This window comes from Etheostoma cragini, chromosome 9 (genome assembly GCF_013103735.1).
Source record: "Etheostoma cragini isolate CJK2018 chromosome 9, CSU_Ecrag_1.0, whole genome shotgun sequence".
Taxonomy (NCBI): Eukaryota; Metazoa; Chordata; class Actinopteri; order Perciformes; family Percidae; genus Etheostoma; species Etheostoma cragini.
Window position 1 is genome coordinate 18,007,218 of NC_048415.1, and position 18,657 is coordinate 18,025,874.

General features: G+C 39.7%; 1 protein-coding gene across 1 annotated transcript; it reads left to right on the top strand.

The window, feature by feature from the left end:
* Positions 1–12,386: 12,386 nt before the first annotated feature.
* Positions 12,387–14,678, top strand: rxfp3.2b (relaxin family peptide receptor 3.2b). The gene has a single exon (XM_034882491.1). It carries the CDS (start codon positions 12,546–12,548, stop codon positions 13,839–13,841), a length of 1,296 nt encoding a protein of 431 aa, XP_034738382.1. The 5' UTR covers positions 12,387–12,545; the 3' UTR covers positions 13,842–14,678.
* The last annotated feature ends 3,979 nt before the right edge of the window (positions 14,679–18,657 follow it).

Consider the following 18,657-nt stretch of genomic DNA (forward strand, 5'->3'; position numbering starts at 1 on the left):
CACACACACACACACACACACACACACACACACACACACACTCTGCTCAGCACTTGTACATGGCTTTTTGTGGTTAATGATGTAATGTCCTTGCACTTAATACTTAATACTTGTTGTCTGGAGTTTGCACCCTCAGGGTTGGAAGCCCTTTTTTGGAAGTCGCTTTGGATAAAAGCATCAGCCAAGTGACATGTAATGTAATGTAATGTAATGTAATGTAAGACACTGGCAGCCAAGGTGACATTGTTTACTGCCTGTCAGGATGTGGGATTGGACCCGAGTGCAGGAAGGCAAGGAGTGTGCAGCAGTTAAAATAATACTAATTTAATAAAAAAAACAAAGAAATTTACAAACATGTAAGCTGAGCAGGTGAGTAATCCAGAAAAACAGGAACACGGAAGGAATGGGTACAAATCCAGTAAAACACAGGATTGAACTCTTGACAAAAGACAGACCATGAATCAGAATAAGAAATACTTTATTGATCCCAGAAGGGAAATTCTCTGTTACAGTTGGAAGAAGTATATAAATATCAGAGAAGACATATAAAAAAAAGAAATATAAGGAGTTTGGATGTTTACAGTATTAACATAATTAAGGAATTTTAACGGTGAACAGTAATGATAAATAAATAGCAGCAGAGTATTGCACAATATAATTTAAACTGGTGTTAATGAACAAAACAGATAATATTGTGCCACAGGTAGGGTTGCACAATTATGGCTAGAAGGATAATCAAAATGATTTTTGTCAACATTGAGATCATGATTAATTATCACAAATTGTTGATTTTAACCAATTTGTTACATAGGCTATTTTTAACTGCTTTCACATCCATATTTTGCTACATTCTAGCTAATGCATCTATATTGTGCTACATTCCTCTTATGTTGAAGTTGTATATTGTAAGCCCGTTATCTACCAGACAAAACATCAACAGTGATTTTGGGTAACTCATTACGGTGCCACTGAAATGTTTGCGCTGCTCTCTGATACTCCAAAACAGACGTTAGAGGCAACAGAAACATTGCGACATGTCACGCTAGTAAACACTAATAACACTTTACACAGCAGATAACATTAACGTTAGCTGCAGTAGTAACTGGATTTACAAGGCTAAAACGTCCCTGAACTGAGACTTAACATTTCATGGCTCAAAATCTTAAAGCGGGTCCCCCCCCCCCATGTGTTGCATGCCCCCACATGGCCAACACCTGTAATTTGGCCTTCTTCCTTTGCGCCAAATCCTCCAAACTTAATCTTCCCAGATTTAAAATGTACAGCTGCAAAACATGTAAATGAAACTTATCTGAAATAAATAGCCAATGATATGTTTAAAAAAAAAATGTATCTCTGAGAAAGTTTCTTCACTTGTTTTCAACAACAATAACAGACTGATTAAAAGAGATAAGGAGAGAGTGAAAGTGCAATGTACTGAAGCGTATGCTACTCACAGAGTGACGGCTGACTCATTATGAATTTGTCCAGCAGAGTTACACACGTGTGTATGAAATGTCTGTATCGTCACTGCGCTACATTTTTTGGCGACCTAGGAAAAATATTACTCGCGCCCTAGAGCCCAGTGAGCTAACAAACACTAATTAGAACCCTAGAGCCCTGTGAGCGAACAGACACTAACTAGCACCGACTAGCACTTCTCACTGCTGTTGTTGCTGCAGACCAACTGCTATCTGTTGTGGAATTTTCCTCACGTAACTCTGTCCTCTGTGACTGTCTACATCTAGAAATTAACTTGCACGGTGCTGGGAACAACTCTGACTGGCACATGATCAGACAGTGGTGCAGAGCATTCTATGAATAGAATGACTCATTTAAAATATCGCTCCATCATGCAAATTTGATCGTGGGAAGCCAAAATCGTGATCGTGATTAAAATTCGATTGAATGTGCAGCCCTAGCCACAGGCAGAAATGACTTCCTGTGGCGCTCTCTGGTGCATTTTGAGGGAATAAGTCTTGCACTGTAAGTGCTACTGTGTTTGAGCAGCAAGCCATGGAGTGGGTGGGAGACATTTTCCAAAATGACATATAGTTTGGACAGCATCCTCTTCTCTGACACCACCAACAGAGAGTCCAGCTCCACCCCCACAACGTCACTGGTCTTGCATATCACTTTGTTGAGTCTTTTTAGCGTCCGCTACCCTCATCCTGCTGCCCCAGCATGCAACTGCAAACTGGATGACTGGCCACCACAGACTCATAAAACATCCTCAACATGGTCCTGCAGATGTTGAAGGACCTCAGCCTCCTCAGAAAATAGAAACGGCTTTGGCCCTTCCTGTAGGGCCAAAGTCTCACAGAAAAATCGCAAGTGTAAATTCAACTTGCATAGTGTTAAAAGTAACACTACATCAGTGTTTATATAATTCTCACTGGTTCGGTGGCAAAGTTACACTTTGGACAGTGTTATTTTAACTCTTTTAAAGTGTTAAATTTCTGACACCCACAGTGTTGTTTTGTGACAGATTAAAGTGTATTTTTACACTAAATTGGGTTATTCTCTTTCACTATTTGTGTTAATATCTGACACTCACAGTGTTGTTTTTAGACACATTAAAGTGTATTTTTTACAATAAATCCTGTTATTCCCTTTGACTTACAATTGCTAACTTCGAACAGAATGTTTTCAAAAAACTAATTCTAAAAGAAGGCTACAGAACAGTAGAAACACAAGCATGCAGTACATCTCTTAACTGTAGATAAGCACATTTATAGAAAACTGTTAACAAGTAATCATTAAAACATTATAACTAACTTTTTTTTTCAGGAAAATAAACTTCCTAGCACCAGTCACAGTGGGCACAATTATGCACACTTACATAAAAAAATAAGCACTTGTTGATCAAAAGGCTTACACATTAAAAGACTGGCTGCTTTTATGAGACCTTTCTCATCACTTTCAATAACTTGGTAGGCATGTAAATGCTCACTGAAATGGTCATCCACAAGCTTGTTTACGAGGAAGTACATGACACTGTTGACTAAAAGTATCTTATTTATTTTGCAAAACACACGTGACATTTCATGGTCACTCTCACTGCCCATGATAAGTCCTACCCTGCCCTCTGCCCCACTGATTTTATCCCAGTTAGTAGAGAAAAATGTCTAAATAAAGTGGAATGCGGGGCTCAGGCAAAAAGGTCACTAGTGTTGTCATTGTCCACATTAAATTATTTCAGGGGTCCATACTCAATATGGTTTGAAGGTGATGTCTCCCAGTGATAACCTATGGATATTTGGTGTTTTGCAAGTGATTTAGTAAAGTTCTTAAAGTTCTTAAGACTGTTTTTTAAAACCTTGTGTTTTGCCTCAAATCTCATGCTCCACACATGTATTAAAGGTCCTATTTTACCTCATACAAGTCGGGTAGTGAATCCTAAAGCGATATTTTGGGATCAGGTTTCTTTCTTTTTCTTGAGTTAGGTTGAACACATAGTGAGATTTAAACAGTTCATCAAAAGCACCCAATGAGCTGGTGGACTGGCTGTTTGTCTATGACGATGTAGAAAGTGTCAATCCTGTTGTGAGTCTGGCCAACAGCAAGGATGTAGGATTGTTAGCCATCTCTTCCCTGCAGGTGTTCATCAATGCTGCATTATGACTGAAAAACAGAATAACATGAACACCCTGAAGTAACTGTTTGGATTCTTATCCAAACAGTGGATTTGCTGCTTCATGCAATGTTATAGATCCTCCCTTTGTCCAGTTAGGTGCCCCTATGTCATGAGAACATGCACTCTACTGGAACTATGTCCCACATAAGAATCAGAACTATCACAGGAAACATACTGAGGAAATTTTCAACTACTCACTGCATAAGTCTGTGTGACACTACAAAAGTTAAGAATCACTAAACAGACAATTGTAAATTGCATTGATGTATGTGTGTTCATCTGTCCCCAAAGTCTTTCCTGTTAATATAATAATATATGACATTAAGTTTACAACGTTATGTTCATTGCTTACTTTCCATTCATCTCTGGGGAAAGATAATACCATTGCAAGTTGTCTCTAATTATATTTGTATACATTTTTGTGCAAAACTGTTATTGTGACACTGTTTTATGTGTTTTTTGTGTGTACATGTTTTAAATGACTACTTTGCTGTTCTGTACAGCACCTTGTGCAATATTGGTTGCTTTTTAAAGTGCTTTACAAATACATTTTGATTGATTGATTAACAACTGTCTCGTGGAATTTAAACAGATTAGAACAAACGTTACTTGTGAAAATGCAACATTTTGTCCACGGCATCACTGGGACTTATTTTGATCTTCTTCCCTCCAGCTGTGGGTGGCAAGAGATGAAGAAGATCAGCAGGGCGGTCATACCACTGTCCCAGTCTACAGCAACAGCTGTTGATCATTCATACACGCAAATACATTAAATCAATGGTGAGTGCATTGTTAACGGCTTACAACCAATAAAGTGAAAGACTGGACCCAAAAATAAAACAACTCACTGGTCCTTTAATCTCCAAAAGACGTGGAAATATCCACGACATCTGTGGTTGCACTTGTTCCTGGCGATGTTGGAAGGTCACCTTCATCTTCAGAAACACATCAGCTCCATCAGGACAATGAACAAGGAATATTACAGCCTCCCCTCAGGCACCTCCATCAAGCTGCTAAGGTGCTATTTTTCCTTTTTCTTGCGGGCGGGGATCCTGCTTTAAAGCAAACAATACAAACACATACAATTCATATGCTCCATGATGAATATAGGACCCCACATGTTAATTAAATGTTAAGAAAATTCCTAACGTTCCATTCCCATATAGACTTTTTTAGTCTCAAACTTTTAAAATGTTTAGGAACACTTACCCATGCATCTCAGTCATACGGCTAACCAGTATGTTGACAAGCTGTCTCCGGGTGCTCTGATTTGTATTCTTCAAGTACATCCTCCCCTCCAGGTTTCCTACAAGGCATTTTCCACCATCTACTCACATAAGACGGAACACGTTTTCAGTGTACATGTCAGTCCTCCAGATAAAATCATTTGAACAACAGTACACCAAACATTGGTAAGGGTAAAAGTAATTCCCTCTATCAGATGAAGGTCAAAAAGCAGCAGTACTGCAAAAGAAAAACCCCACATGTAAGTGACAACACCATTTTTGTAAGGTTAAAAACCCAAATAGACAAAATCTGACTCCCAGGACTGTTGAGCTCTCATAACAGTGTATCAGTGGCGGCTGCACCCGCTGGTCGGGTGGGGGCTTGGTAGCAATGTTTATCCTAATTATATTGATAGTAAGTTATTCTAGGTCTATTTTTTACTTTAGTTTTGTGTCTATAGTGCCTATATTTATTATCCTATTTTGTTATCTTCCATCTGCATGTGTCACATGATTATTTTAGTCCGGTCGTGATTGAGTGATCATGCCTGCAAGTTCGACTAGTTTAATCAACCCAAGATGGAATATAATAATAACAATAATAATAAAAATAATAAAAATAAAAATAAAAATAATAATAACAATAATAATAATAATAATAATAATAATAATAATAATACTAATAACAATAATAATAATAACAATAATAATAAAAATAGTAATAATAATGATGGGCCCCCTCCACCCAAAATAGGGAGCAAATTAAATGTCACTTGGCAGGAGTTGACACATAACATTTTGAATGCCTATATTTTCAATGTAAGAAGAAAAAGGCCTTAACTGCCAGGTCAGTTTTAAAAAAGCCTTAAAACCTGTACTTTCATTTTGTTATACAAGATAGCTTCTTAACTTTGTTGACGAACTCCAAATAGGTGAAACCTGACTGTAGTCTGATGTACTTCTTGGCAGTCTGGTATTTCACCTTCAGCAGCATGATGGCATCTTAAGGAAACTGCAGAAAATAGAGAGAACTACCTGTATTGTTTTTTCAGGTGCAAAGAATTTTTAACTGAATTTCAATTCAAGCCATGTAGCCAAAATATTACAGTAAAAAGACTCTTTCAAGTCCTCCAAACAAAGCTCTTATATTTTTAATTCTGAAAGGCAGGATTAAATTCCTGCGTGAAGTCGACATTGACTACGAGCTACGTACGGCATGCACCCAGCTGTATTCCAGTGTTAACATAGCTATCCCTATTAGCTAGGTTCTTTACATGCTTGCCAATAACTTGATGGTCCCACCTCAGTAGTCCTTGCCCAATTCCCGACCATGTTCTCTGTACTCCACATCCACGAGAGAGAGAGAATTGGACCCTCCTACCCACATTTGAAGCAGTGTGGACAATTTTCACCTGTCTCCTCTTCCCTACACATTTTAGAGCCTTTTCCTCTCATCTTTGGCAGAAAGGGGTGGGGGCTGGTCTCCATCACAGCCAGAACTGTGTGCTTAATTTCAGCATGAAGCTCTTCCACGATCTGGTGTGTGTTTTGATTGCCACTGTTGAGTTGGACTCAGAAGGTCTGATTGGAGCTCCTGTACTTTGGAAGTTTTAACAGCAATGGATCTTTTCCGCTATTTTTGTCATTTACTCTGTCTATGAGTTCTGTTGTGCTCAAATCACTGAGGTGGGGCAGGATTGAGACCTTCACAGAGTCACTTAGCAGTCCAGTTTCAATTGAGTGGAGGAACTTGCTCTGAATGGTGGCTCTGCTGTACTGTTCATCAGTGTCCTCAGTGAGTTGCTTTCCATAACAGTTTCTCTTTAAGCTCAATTTTAAGAATGAGGTGACGCTCACTCTTGGAATGACACATTTATTTCCTATAGGAAATATGAAGACACAGTTCAGATCAGGAGCTTTAGCATGTAAACTTGTTCATCACTGCTGATTTCTACTTCTGCTCTGCTGGCTTCAGCTACTTTCATAACTCTTACACAATTATTATCAATAACAGTACACTTCATAATCCACAGAACTCACACACTAAACAAACTTACTACCATACTCACTATTGCTTCCACTGTTAGTCTGTGTCAATACCCATGTTAAGTACCCAAATACAGGTTTACTTACTATTACAGGGACTACGGGTAAGGAATGCATAAATCCAAATGACATAAAAACATGTAAATTACTTCTTTACTCCTGACTGAATAATCTAGGAACTTATTACTCACTGTTTTTAAACCTCAATGAATTATGCTCATGGACTCAAGGACATAAGGTTTTAAACACTACCGCACACTCCACTTTTCAAAACATCCCAAAATGCTCCCCTTATCCTTCATGACACTCAGGCTGTGTTTCTCGCATTTACAGGTGATCAGCATTAGCCCGGCCTGCTAAACAATACACCTAGTTAAACAGTCTGCTAACATTTACTTGGAGGTGTAATAGGCAGTTCCGAGATGCAACCTGGTGCCAGTCCATGCACTTTACTTTAAAAACAAATAAAAGAATCTTAAAATCAATTTTGTGTTCAGGGCAGATAAGGTCTCTCTTCCTGATACCAGCAAGGAGTCTTACAATGGAGCAGCAATAAAGACAAGATTTAAAGGTAGATCTGGTACTCCATTTCGTTGTAAACCAATCTTTGAGTACTTTACTTAAATTGTAAATTAAATTATACATTTACCTTACCCTACATGTTCTGAAAAATGGACAGAAACAAATGAGTTCACTTGTAGGGAAGAATTGTGGATAGAGTAAAAACAAGCATATTAGTTGTCTTTAAAGAGCACTCTGAATTAATGATTAGGGTCTGGGCATTGATAAATATTTGACAGCAGAATTGCATCAACCCAACACCAAATATTAGCCTGACAGATGACGATTTGAAATTGTTCTATCTCCACCCTCGAATACTAATCATGTTCAAGGTGATCCTGACTGTAAGCCTGAGGCCTGCTCTGTGAACTGGTAGCCATACGCCCCAACATGAGATTTTTATGCCTATCAAAACAAATTGTCAGTACGCAGTTAGCATTATCTCTGGGCCCTGCTGCAACAATATCAAAAAAAGTCATTTAGCCTATACAAATTTATGAGTGATTTTTTTTCAAATACATCAGGCGTTTTTTGACATACTCTGCAGTCATCTTCAGAAATGTCACGTGATGTTGCTGTGCTGTCTACTGTGGGTGTCACTCTACCTGTGTGATGGAATGACACTGGGCCTTCCCACTGTCCAACGACCCCCCAGGGAACCAGTCGCGGGAGCCACCCCCTACCCCCCCACCTGACAGTTCCCCAGATGGCAGGGAGAGTCTCTGTAGAACTGCATGCCAGAAGTGGGAAAGTTGGCATGCTCCCTCGCCCCGATCTACAGTTCTGGGGGCACGTTTTCAGATCTCCACAGCCTCAGCAATCCAGCAATGGTATTCGTTGCTTTCTTTTCAGATGATCTTGGCCTTTCAGTTTATGATGTGATTTTTTTCCAGATATTTCCTTCTCACACTCTGTTTTGTGTTTGTTCTTTTGTGTACTAAAGGGTCTGCCCATAATGTATGTTTTATTGCACAACACGCATGAAATCTCATATAGCACATTCAATTTTTTCTCTGGGTCAATTTGGTCCTTAGGAAACACAAGAACCAAGCACATTTTTATGTGTGAAGATGACTGCAGAGACAGCAGTCGAAATTCTCAAGGTATGAAAAAAGGATTCGAGCTTGTCGTATAAAAAGAAATATCACTTATAAGATAGTAAACTGTTCATTTATTCAAGGGGACAAGCATCACTCCAGGCAAATAAACATCAAAACATACCTTGTTAATCCTTCTCTAATTTATTTTAAATGGTGATTCTGTCAGCATGGACAAACAGTCCAAGACAAGGGTCACTGCAGTATCTTCAGTAGTGAAACAAAAAGGTTTTGTCACACAGACGCTTCCGTTTGCTCACTCACTGCATTCAAATTGGCATTTTCAATCCAAACAACCCCCTGTTTGACCTGTCTTAACTTGACTGTCCTGACAACAAAATGTCTATGTTGATTTGTTAGTTGCCTATTTTCACACTTTCTGCTACTTATACTTGTTTAAGTGCACTTTGTTGGTTTGTTTCTAAATGTTGCTATATAAATAAACTACTAAACAAATTACTATTCTATGTGTTAGACATTTCTGAATCTTTCTCCGGTTCCCTCATTTGAGACACATTTAAGGAGGGTGTTGCTTGATGTTAGCCCGGTCCTACCAGACTCTGGTACGTTTCATTTGTCCAGAGAGTCTGGCCACTCTCCATTGACAAGTGTTAATTTCCTTGAAGGCGGGTAATCTGTTGAAGTTTAAAACCCTTGGATCTGCCCAGAGCCACTCTGGATCTGCCACAACCAATCGCTAACGTTTGGTCGTGAAGTCGGCTTAGCATCGCTAGCATTCGCCTTAGCCAACTCCTTCAATACTAACAGAGCGAGCTGAAAATCTAACTTATCCCAAACCCTGGGAAAAGAAGGGCCACCAACAAATCTCAGCAAAGATTGTTCTTGCTCGGGCGTTAATTTGTGGATATTCTGCAGCGTTGCCACAACAGACTTAATGGCTTCGCTTGCATCTTTCTCTGCCGCCATTACGGCTAGCGCACAACCTCAACTTCATCCTTCTTAGCCACTCCCTCTTTTCACTGATTGTACCAGTAAAGATTTGACCAAAAAAAAAAAAAAGAATATACCCGCAAACCTAGACGAAGCACTGGAAGAAAATGAAAATTAAGAGGAAGCACGTAGGAGGGCGGAGCCAGGCCGGCTTCTTGTTCCCTTTCTTTAAAATTAGAGTTTCTGCCATTGAGGTCTTTTCCAAACAGACAAGACAGTGCCTCTTAAGGAGACCTGCTGGACCCAGTTCTGTGCTAAAGTTGAAGACAAAATTTGTGCATGATATGGCTTCAATCTTGTATTATATTGATGTCTTGGCAGGGAGTTTAATTATCATGCTTTTCGCTATTTCTGAATCGTTCTACATAGGCAGTTGGTGCAGTGGTTAGCTGCTTTTGATGAAAAAGATCAAATTACCCTTGACATCAATTTTTTTCCAAGACATGAATTGTAGGCTACAAAAAAAACCTTAGCTGCTGTACCTGGCTTGAATAGAGAACTCTGAATAAATTTGGAGGCTCAACGGTCCAAAGACGTCTGGAAGTTTTCTGCCTCTAATTGCTATGTGTAAGTGTGGGCATGGTGAGTGCTGTAAAATGTTGGCAAAGCAGACGCTTTGTTGTGAACATGAAGCATTTTAAATCAGCTTTGGATAGAGCTGAAACTGTCCATACCCAAAAGTTGTTTGGTCAAACAGCAGTTACGACTCACGGACACAGTCACGTTGGTGAGGCCCTCTATTGGCCCTACCGCAAGGGAGCAAAGCAGACTAGCGCCACATGACTCCACATGAGGATATAGGCTGGGTCGGTGGACGTTTTAAACACACAAGATTTTCCCCCAGGGGGTTTGTGTCCCACTAGAAAATAAAAGTAGATGGCAAGTTTTAACCTTACGGAACAAATGGTGCTCTATATTTCTAAACTTAACTAAGTAGTTTTGTCAACTAAACCTAACAAAACTACGTGTTTTATATATATGTGTTTATATATACTGTATAACAACATGTGTTACAAGCTGACTCAAATTTGTCACGTAAGTAAAGGCTGGACTACAATGGAGCTGTTTGGAGCAGGTAGTTTAGTGTGTGAGATGGTAAGACGCTTTTTCACTTTGTAAACCTATGATGTGCACAAAAAAGATATATAACACAATAAAAACACACAATAGAAAACACAATAGAACAAAAATATTGAAAACACAATAGACAAGGAAAAGGCCAAAAAGCCTTACATGAGCACTTTAAATGCAATAAATGTAATAGAGGGTGCTAAATTAATGAATTATTAATAATAAATTAATAGTGCTTGGCACTTCATTTTTTTCTGTGAGCTTTGAGTCAAGAGACATACAAAATCCAAGAAACTCCAATAATGATCTTCTCCTCCCGTCTAGTTTGACTAAATTTCATGGCTGACAGGATTCTAAATTATAGGAGACTAAGCTAAAAAACTTCCCACGTGCTAGGCTCCCACTCATGCAACTACGTTTACTTAGAGACTGAATAAGAGAGATTCCTTCATGTTTTTTTGTACTAAAGTCAACATCGCACACACAAAAACACCTTCACGCATACATTCTCATGCAATGCTCATACTTTCACACGTCAAAATAAAGGGGTTACATCTGTGGCAACTTTTCAGACTTAGGCTACTCTGTTACAGATTTAAATGCTTGGAACATAAAACCAGGCATGCTGTCAGTGCTCGCGGAGGTTTAAGGGTTGTTAAGGTGTCGAGAACTGGGTCACAACGGATTAAAAACCGTGCAGATTAATTTTTTCATCAAGTCATGTCTTTTTAGTTTTCTCAAAAACGTAGAGGGGGGATTTCATACGGACAAGTGAAGTGACTCTTCAGGTAAGAGGGTAACACACCAGTAATATTGAAACAGTTTCTACCCTATTCTGAAGTCTACCTGGCCTTCGCTGTTAGGTAATACAACATCAGCTTTACAAGATGGCACACAGGTTTCTGGTGATGCCAGTTTGAAGCAAAAAAGAAATGATGGAAAATTAATTTTGATAAAAACTGGGGTTTTGCAGCACTTGTGGAAGCATGCCCATTACAATTTGAAAAGGAAAACCACATATTGTAACAAGCTGCAAAGTAGCTACATATAAACGTATACTGCATATATTATAGTGATTTGAGCTGAGATTTACTGCATAAATCCATTGACTTGATCCATTGAATCCATTGACTGATAAATAAACGTATTGATTAGGAGCAAATACAAATCTTTACAATTATTTCTCTTTGATCGTTTAATCAAAGTCATTTATCAATAAAGTAAATATAAACATAAAAAACATTTAGACGTGTGGATTATTTATGTTTAAAAAAATCGAATATAGCCTTACTTATTAGTATAATCAGCAGTAATAGTATAGTAGAGTAGACGTATTTGCAATAACACCTTTTATTCTAATGTGTTCTTTTTAACAATGCAGTTTATTGCCAGGGTTTCATCACAACAGACGCTCCTGATCGTTCCGTGTCTCCTCTGAACAGTTTCAGCTGCTGGGGAGTTTGAGAAAAGCACATATGAAACACGGAATGCTTAAGTCACAGCGCAGCTCTTTTCCAAAAGCCTCGAGCCATCGAGCGTTCTCCTACTCCTCATCAGATGTGTGAAGTGAAAACATCAAACCCAGTACGGTGTGTGTTGATCTTCAGTCGGAATTCAGCACACGCAGGCGTCCTCCTTATATAGACTATCATATCATGTTTTACGCGCACCATAGTTTCCACGTCCTTAAGCGGGTAGCACAAACACGATTATCGTGTCAAAATCAATTCACATTCCCCCCAAAACCGAAGTGCTGAGAGACTTTTTGTGGCTGGTCCAATAATCTGACTGGTAGAGGTGATAAGCGTCGGCCGCGCGACTGTGCGCTGCGCGTTCCCGTGGAACATATAAACAGACGTGGCGCGCAGAGCTGAGTATTCGTGAAGAGAGGAGAAGAGGATTGGCAGAGGATTGCATCTTCACTGCAGTGGGAGATAACCTGACACAGATACATCGGGAATGCTCCAAATGCCCTCATCGCAAACTTTTTTCTATCTCTCTTTTATAACAAATAGCTGTCCAACTTTGATGTCCAAGGTAACATGTGCGCAAGAGAGTCCAGCCATGCAGCTGAATGAGACTGGAGTTCAAACCCTGGCTCCAGAGCCATGTGAGCAGCAGCTTCTACTGGAGGACACCAGAAACTGCAGTGGCGGTTCCACCAGCAACCTGTCGCTGCACTGCTGGCTGCAGCTCCTCACCAAGGAATCTATCATGGAATTTCCGGGAGACAACTCCAGTTTAGTGGTGCGTGTGATGATAGCGTGTGTCTACTCCATAGTCTGTGCACTCGGGCTGGTAGGAAACTCACTGGCTCTGTATCTGCTGCATTCACGTTACAGGCAGAAGCAGTCATCCATGAACTGCTTTGTGATGGGACTGGCTATCACAGACCTCCAGTTTGTTCTGACTTTACCTTTCTGGGCAGTGGACACAGCCTTGGACTTCCGATGGCCGTTTGGCCGTGTGATGTGCAAAATCATCAGCTCTGTCACCACCATGAACATGTATGCCAGTGTATACTTCCTCACCGCTATGAGCGTGGCACGTTATTACTCTATCTGCTCCGCGCTGAAGATGCATAGCCGACGGGCGGCAGCCACTAGAGCCAAATGGACCAGTCTGGGCATATGGGCTGTCTCTCTGCTGGCCACTCTGCCTCATGCCATCTACTCCACCAGCGTCCAGGTGTCGGATGAGGAGCTTTGCCTGGTGCGCTTCCCGGACTCAGGCAACTGGGATCCACAGTTTCTTTTGGGTCTCTACCAGCTGCAAAAGGTTCTGCTGGGCTTTCTTATTCCTCTGATCATAATTACTGTCTGCTATCTGCTGCTAGTCCGCCTAATCCTCAGTAGGCGAATCGCAGGAGCAGGGGGCCCAGAGGTTAAACAGGGACGACAAAAACGGCGCTCCAAAGTGACCAAATCCATTGTCATCGTGGTTCTGTCTTTCTTTCTGTGCTGGCTTCCCAATCAGGCCCTGACACTGTGGGGAGTGCTAATAAAGTTTGACCTTATTCCCTTCAGTAAGGCCTTCTACAATGCACAGGCGTACACCTTCCCCCTGACTGTGTGTTTGGCACACACCAACAGCTGCCTCAACCCCGTGCTTTACTGCTTGATTCGCCAAGAGTTTCGGGCAGGGCTCAAGGAACTTCTCCTTAACGCCACACTATCCTTCAGTAGCCTGACTCATCGGAAGGCCAAAGTGGCTGAGGCACCGCCTGCTCTAGTGCTGGTCCAAATGGATGTCTGATGTGGATGACCAAGACTCACTGTGACAGAGGATCTGAACGAGTGAATGACTAACTCACAAAGTAACCAGGTGGAAATTGCAATCTGGAGTTACCCTGTCACTATATCTCTTTGGTTTTTGAAAAACAACAGAATCATAATGGACTACCCGGTGGGATGTGCCCCACTTTCACTGCGTGCTTCAATATTCCCTCTGCAATCCTTTTTTTGACTTGTTATACAATGACTCTCTTGCGCCGCACAGTGCGTCTTTCTCTTTTTCTCTCTCTCTCTCTCTGGCTCCGAATGGCAATCCGTGTGCTGCTCTCTAGTAATGTGTCTGTACAGATGTCATTCATAAACGAGATTAGCTCAACCCTGAATGACATTTGCCGCAGCATCGGCATCAAGAGTGGGATCAACAATCCTTCACACTCACAGTGAATGAGACAGTGAATTGAAAAGGGATTTACTGGCATAAAACAAGAGGAATCATGCCCAAGATGTTTAAAAAAAAAAAATTAATATATGAGTGAATGAGGGGGTTCCCAGTGCTGTGTTTATAGTTGTTCTATTGTGCAATTGTGTACATTGTACCATGCAGTTAAAGCAGACTGGGAATAAAATTAAACCTAACCAAACTATTTAAAATGTAGGCTCATATTGAACAGTAGAATTTACTATGTCTAAAGACAATAAAAGGGCTAAGTGATTGAAAAGCTTAATTGTATGTATTTGTTGAAAGCTGAGAAAATGGCAAGGTCAAACACTGTCCAACATGCATGCAATTTATTCAGGAGCAGAAGATAGCACAATAGTTACTTGATGCATTGTTTTGTGGATAAGGTTCATACTTGAACATGAAAGGCAAAGAAATCAATACATGCTACAAGCACTTGAATCAATTACCTGTTGACAAAATGATATAATACTTCAAAGGGTTCAGTGAGAAATCTGGTGGAGTCCTAAGGATCCAGTGCAGGTATTTCAGATGAGATTCATACCCCTGTGCAATAACTTTTACCCTGCTCGCTTGTGAGCTGAGCTCATATACTGCATTGTATACAATGGGAATATCTATGTTCACTAGTTCTTGCACTCACACATGTGTGGGTGCAGTAGATGTGTCAGATTAAACACCATAATGAATAATTTAGAATGTACATTTAAAATGCAGATTTGTATAAATTTGCAGCGTATTTAAACCAGGCCGTTTTTACAAATGAAAGCATTTCTTCATGGACAGTTCACTGATGTCAACACTAGCCTTTTCGTCTCTGTGAAATTACACAGTTATGATGGTTGAAGGAGACCGTAACCGACTAAAGCTGACGTGATAATGTGATCTTCTGTGAATGTGACTGTTTCTCTGTATTCTGCATTCTGTCTGTTTCAATAGAATGTCTTAAATAAGTAACAATTAAATGAAAAGCTCTCGTTTTGAACTGCTTGGAATAATTTGGCAAGTTAGAATTCTGAGCATGTACTGTATATGGGGAGAAGAATGAAAGAAAATGTTGTAAAATAATCCCTTAGTGATAGACAGAGACTCACTCTATTCTTTTATTAATGAGATTTCATTTTCTCATTCTGTGTTTGCACAGCATCTCTTCACTCACTAACAACAACAGCACTGCACCGCACAAACCTGGGAACAAAGGTGCTGTAAACAATGTCTTTTCTTAACCCTTATGTTGTCTTCCCATTGACCATGGAACTTTGGGTCAAAATTTAAAATTAAAACTTTTTTTAACATTTTCTAACATACACTTGGTTAACTGTATTTACTCTTAGCTGTGGAGGACCACTTTTTTAATTACCCGTACCTGCACAACTGACATTTGGAGCCTCAACGCGTGCATCCTGTAAATCCTGCTGCAATTCTAATAACAACTGGTAGGCCCTCTGGCCGACAGCTAAGTGTCCCGTTATGAAAACCCAGCTTGCAAAGCTCATGAAAATAATAAAGAACAAGTGCCATGTAGAGAAAAAACTGTTAAGCATTTATGTGCTGCCCTTCTCAGGTATACTATTAATTACAGTACGGTCAGGGTTATCATTTATATCACTCCATGCTTTGGCTGTAATTCAAAGAACCATGTGATTTCCTTGCCCTCTCTCAGAATACACTCACATCGGAGTTCCGAGTATATTTGAAATGGTAATATTTCTTTTTCTTACCCTCTTACCAGTTTATGATTGAAACCAAATGTTACACATTGCTGTAACAGGAGTTCGTGGAGCTGTACAGAAATCTAATAGACTTATCAGCCTAACTACCATTCATGTTGGGCTGCTTGATCCATACTCATCTGAGTTTCCCCTGGGAGAGGAAGTGGTTGTAGAAGGTTGCGCGACACCCTTGGCGCTGACCTTCTAAGATCTCATGGTAGCCTAATGATTTGCATCTTTAGAATATTTAATTGTCCTCATTAGCAATGCACAGGCACAGACTTAGGTTGACTTTTTCCAAACATTGATTGAATTTTGGTGTTATGGTTGCATGAATTCCATCAAAAGCTCCTGAGGTAAAAGAAACACTATACAACTAAATTGATTATCTATAAACGTTGGAAGCAAGGAAAGTCTTTTGCAACGCTTCTTTCACCATCAAGTCAATTTAAAGCAGAAGATAAAAAAAGAAACATGAGGCAATTTAAAAAATAGAATATAAAATAGCTATGATTGTATGTGATCTGGGAGCTCAGCTGACCATATATGCAAGAGATGTGGGGTGCTTAAGAGTAGTTAGAAAGCAGAGCACATGAGGAGCACATTGGAGAATTGGAGAAAATGCCTGAAAACAACCACATCCACAATTAATCAGGGTCATTTTATTATAATTTCTTCTCTCTTTATTTCTCTTATTACTTTAATTATTCCCTTTTCTTTGTGCCCCTTTGTCTCTCACTTACTGTAATAAATTTACCCTATCCCTTAATTAAAATCACATTTTTAATCCTCTTTAAAATCCTCTTGTAAACAACCCTCTTAAATGAGAACCTTATAAATAAATAAAACACTTTTCTCTCTTTTTTTTCACAAACTCACCCGGCCACAATTTACCTTGGTCATATAACAAATAAATCGTTCAAGGCAGCACCGCTCATTCCCAAGATGGTTTTTGCAGTAGCAGTTTCAGTAAGCCGCATCATTTATTTCTGTTCATATCCATATCCATGCTTATATCTTTTAAAGTCCATCATGGAATTTAATTTATTCTCCCAAAGTAACAGAATGTGCTTATCTCTCTGACTTTTAAGAGGTTTCATGAGTGCTAAGCACTCAGTCAGTTAGTATGTTTGTGTGTGTGTGTGTGTGTGTGTGTGTGTGTGTGAGTGTCTGTGTCTGTGTGTGTGTGTGTGTGTATGTGTGTGTGTGTGTGTGTGTTTGTGTGTGTGTGTGTATGTGAGTGTCACTGTCTGTGCGTCTGTGTCTCTGTGTGTGTGCATGTGTGTCAGAGCCTGGCTCCAAACACTGTGTTTTGCTGTTGTATAAACATTTTAAATGTCACGCATATGCCACCAACTAGGCCAGAGTGTGCAACAATTGGAGCATGCACAGTTACCAGACAGTCCACCTTGACCGTGGCAGACATGGGCAGATGTATGCCCTACGGACCGAGGCAAGCCACCGCCCCGGAAAGTATAAATTCTGCTTAAGAGTGTTCAACCAGGCTAGCAGTTCTGTGAATCTGTGCTGAGAGACAGCAGTGCTTTAAGTTAGATGCTAACGTCAGCATACTAAATGCACCCAAAGTAACATGCTCACAATAACAATGCTAACACTCTGGTGCTATCCAGGAGCATTTTTACCATGATCGTCATCTTGGTTTAGCTTTTTAGCATGCTATCATCATACCAATAACAGAAAGTAGAGCTTAGGCTGATGGTAATGTAATAAATTTTGCAGGTAACTGGTCATGAACTATTAACAATGTTGGCCTAGTGATGATGTGAGATTAAAAGTTAAAGATTAATCAAAGTTATTGCAATTCATCCTTAGAGGAATATTACAGTTTTTTTTTACAATTGCTTTGACAACTTTCCTAAACGCTTAAAACATCTGTCTGTGTAGGCTATATAATTAACACATTTCTTGTTGCTTTGACACAAAATGCAGACAGTTAACACTAAATTTAAAATGCTTGAACATCCTTTCCAAACAAGCGCAACCAAGACCAAAACAATGGATTTTTACTGATAAATTTGCAAATGCTTTCACACTGAATGTCAGAACAGATAACATGTTCTACACCTATCTTAGGCTAAAGTCAAAGGGAACAGCGGTTCATGTTGTAAAGTGAAACACAAATATATCAACTGTATTTTACATGTGTTCCATTGTTACTGTAAATGAGAGAAACAGCTGATTAAAGTTATGCAAATAGATAAAAAACAACTGATTCGCATCTAGGAAACACACTCAGCTGGCTCTTTCAATCTCATGACCATCTGTTATTACAGTATTCTTTATATGTTACAGTAAGTGAGTAATTAACTTTGACAGCAAGGATTACAGTAAGATAAGTCCTTTACCCAAAGACACGAAATCAACTTTCTGTGGTTCAAATAGTAGGCCTATTAGCATCTTGCCTATTTTAAGTAAATTATTGGAAAAGATTGTATTTGAGCAAGTGCAAGATTACTTTTCGAACAATGATTTGACTACGATGTTTCAGCATGCTTATAGACGTGGTCATTCCACCTGCACTGCAATGACACAAATGTCGGATAGCCGGCTAACATCTATTGACAACGCAATGCTTGTGGGTACACTACTACTAGACTTCAGCGCTGCCTTTGATGTGATTGACCATGAAATTTTGATTTCTAAAC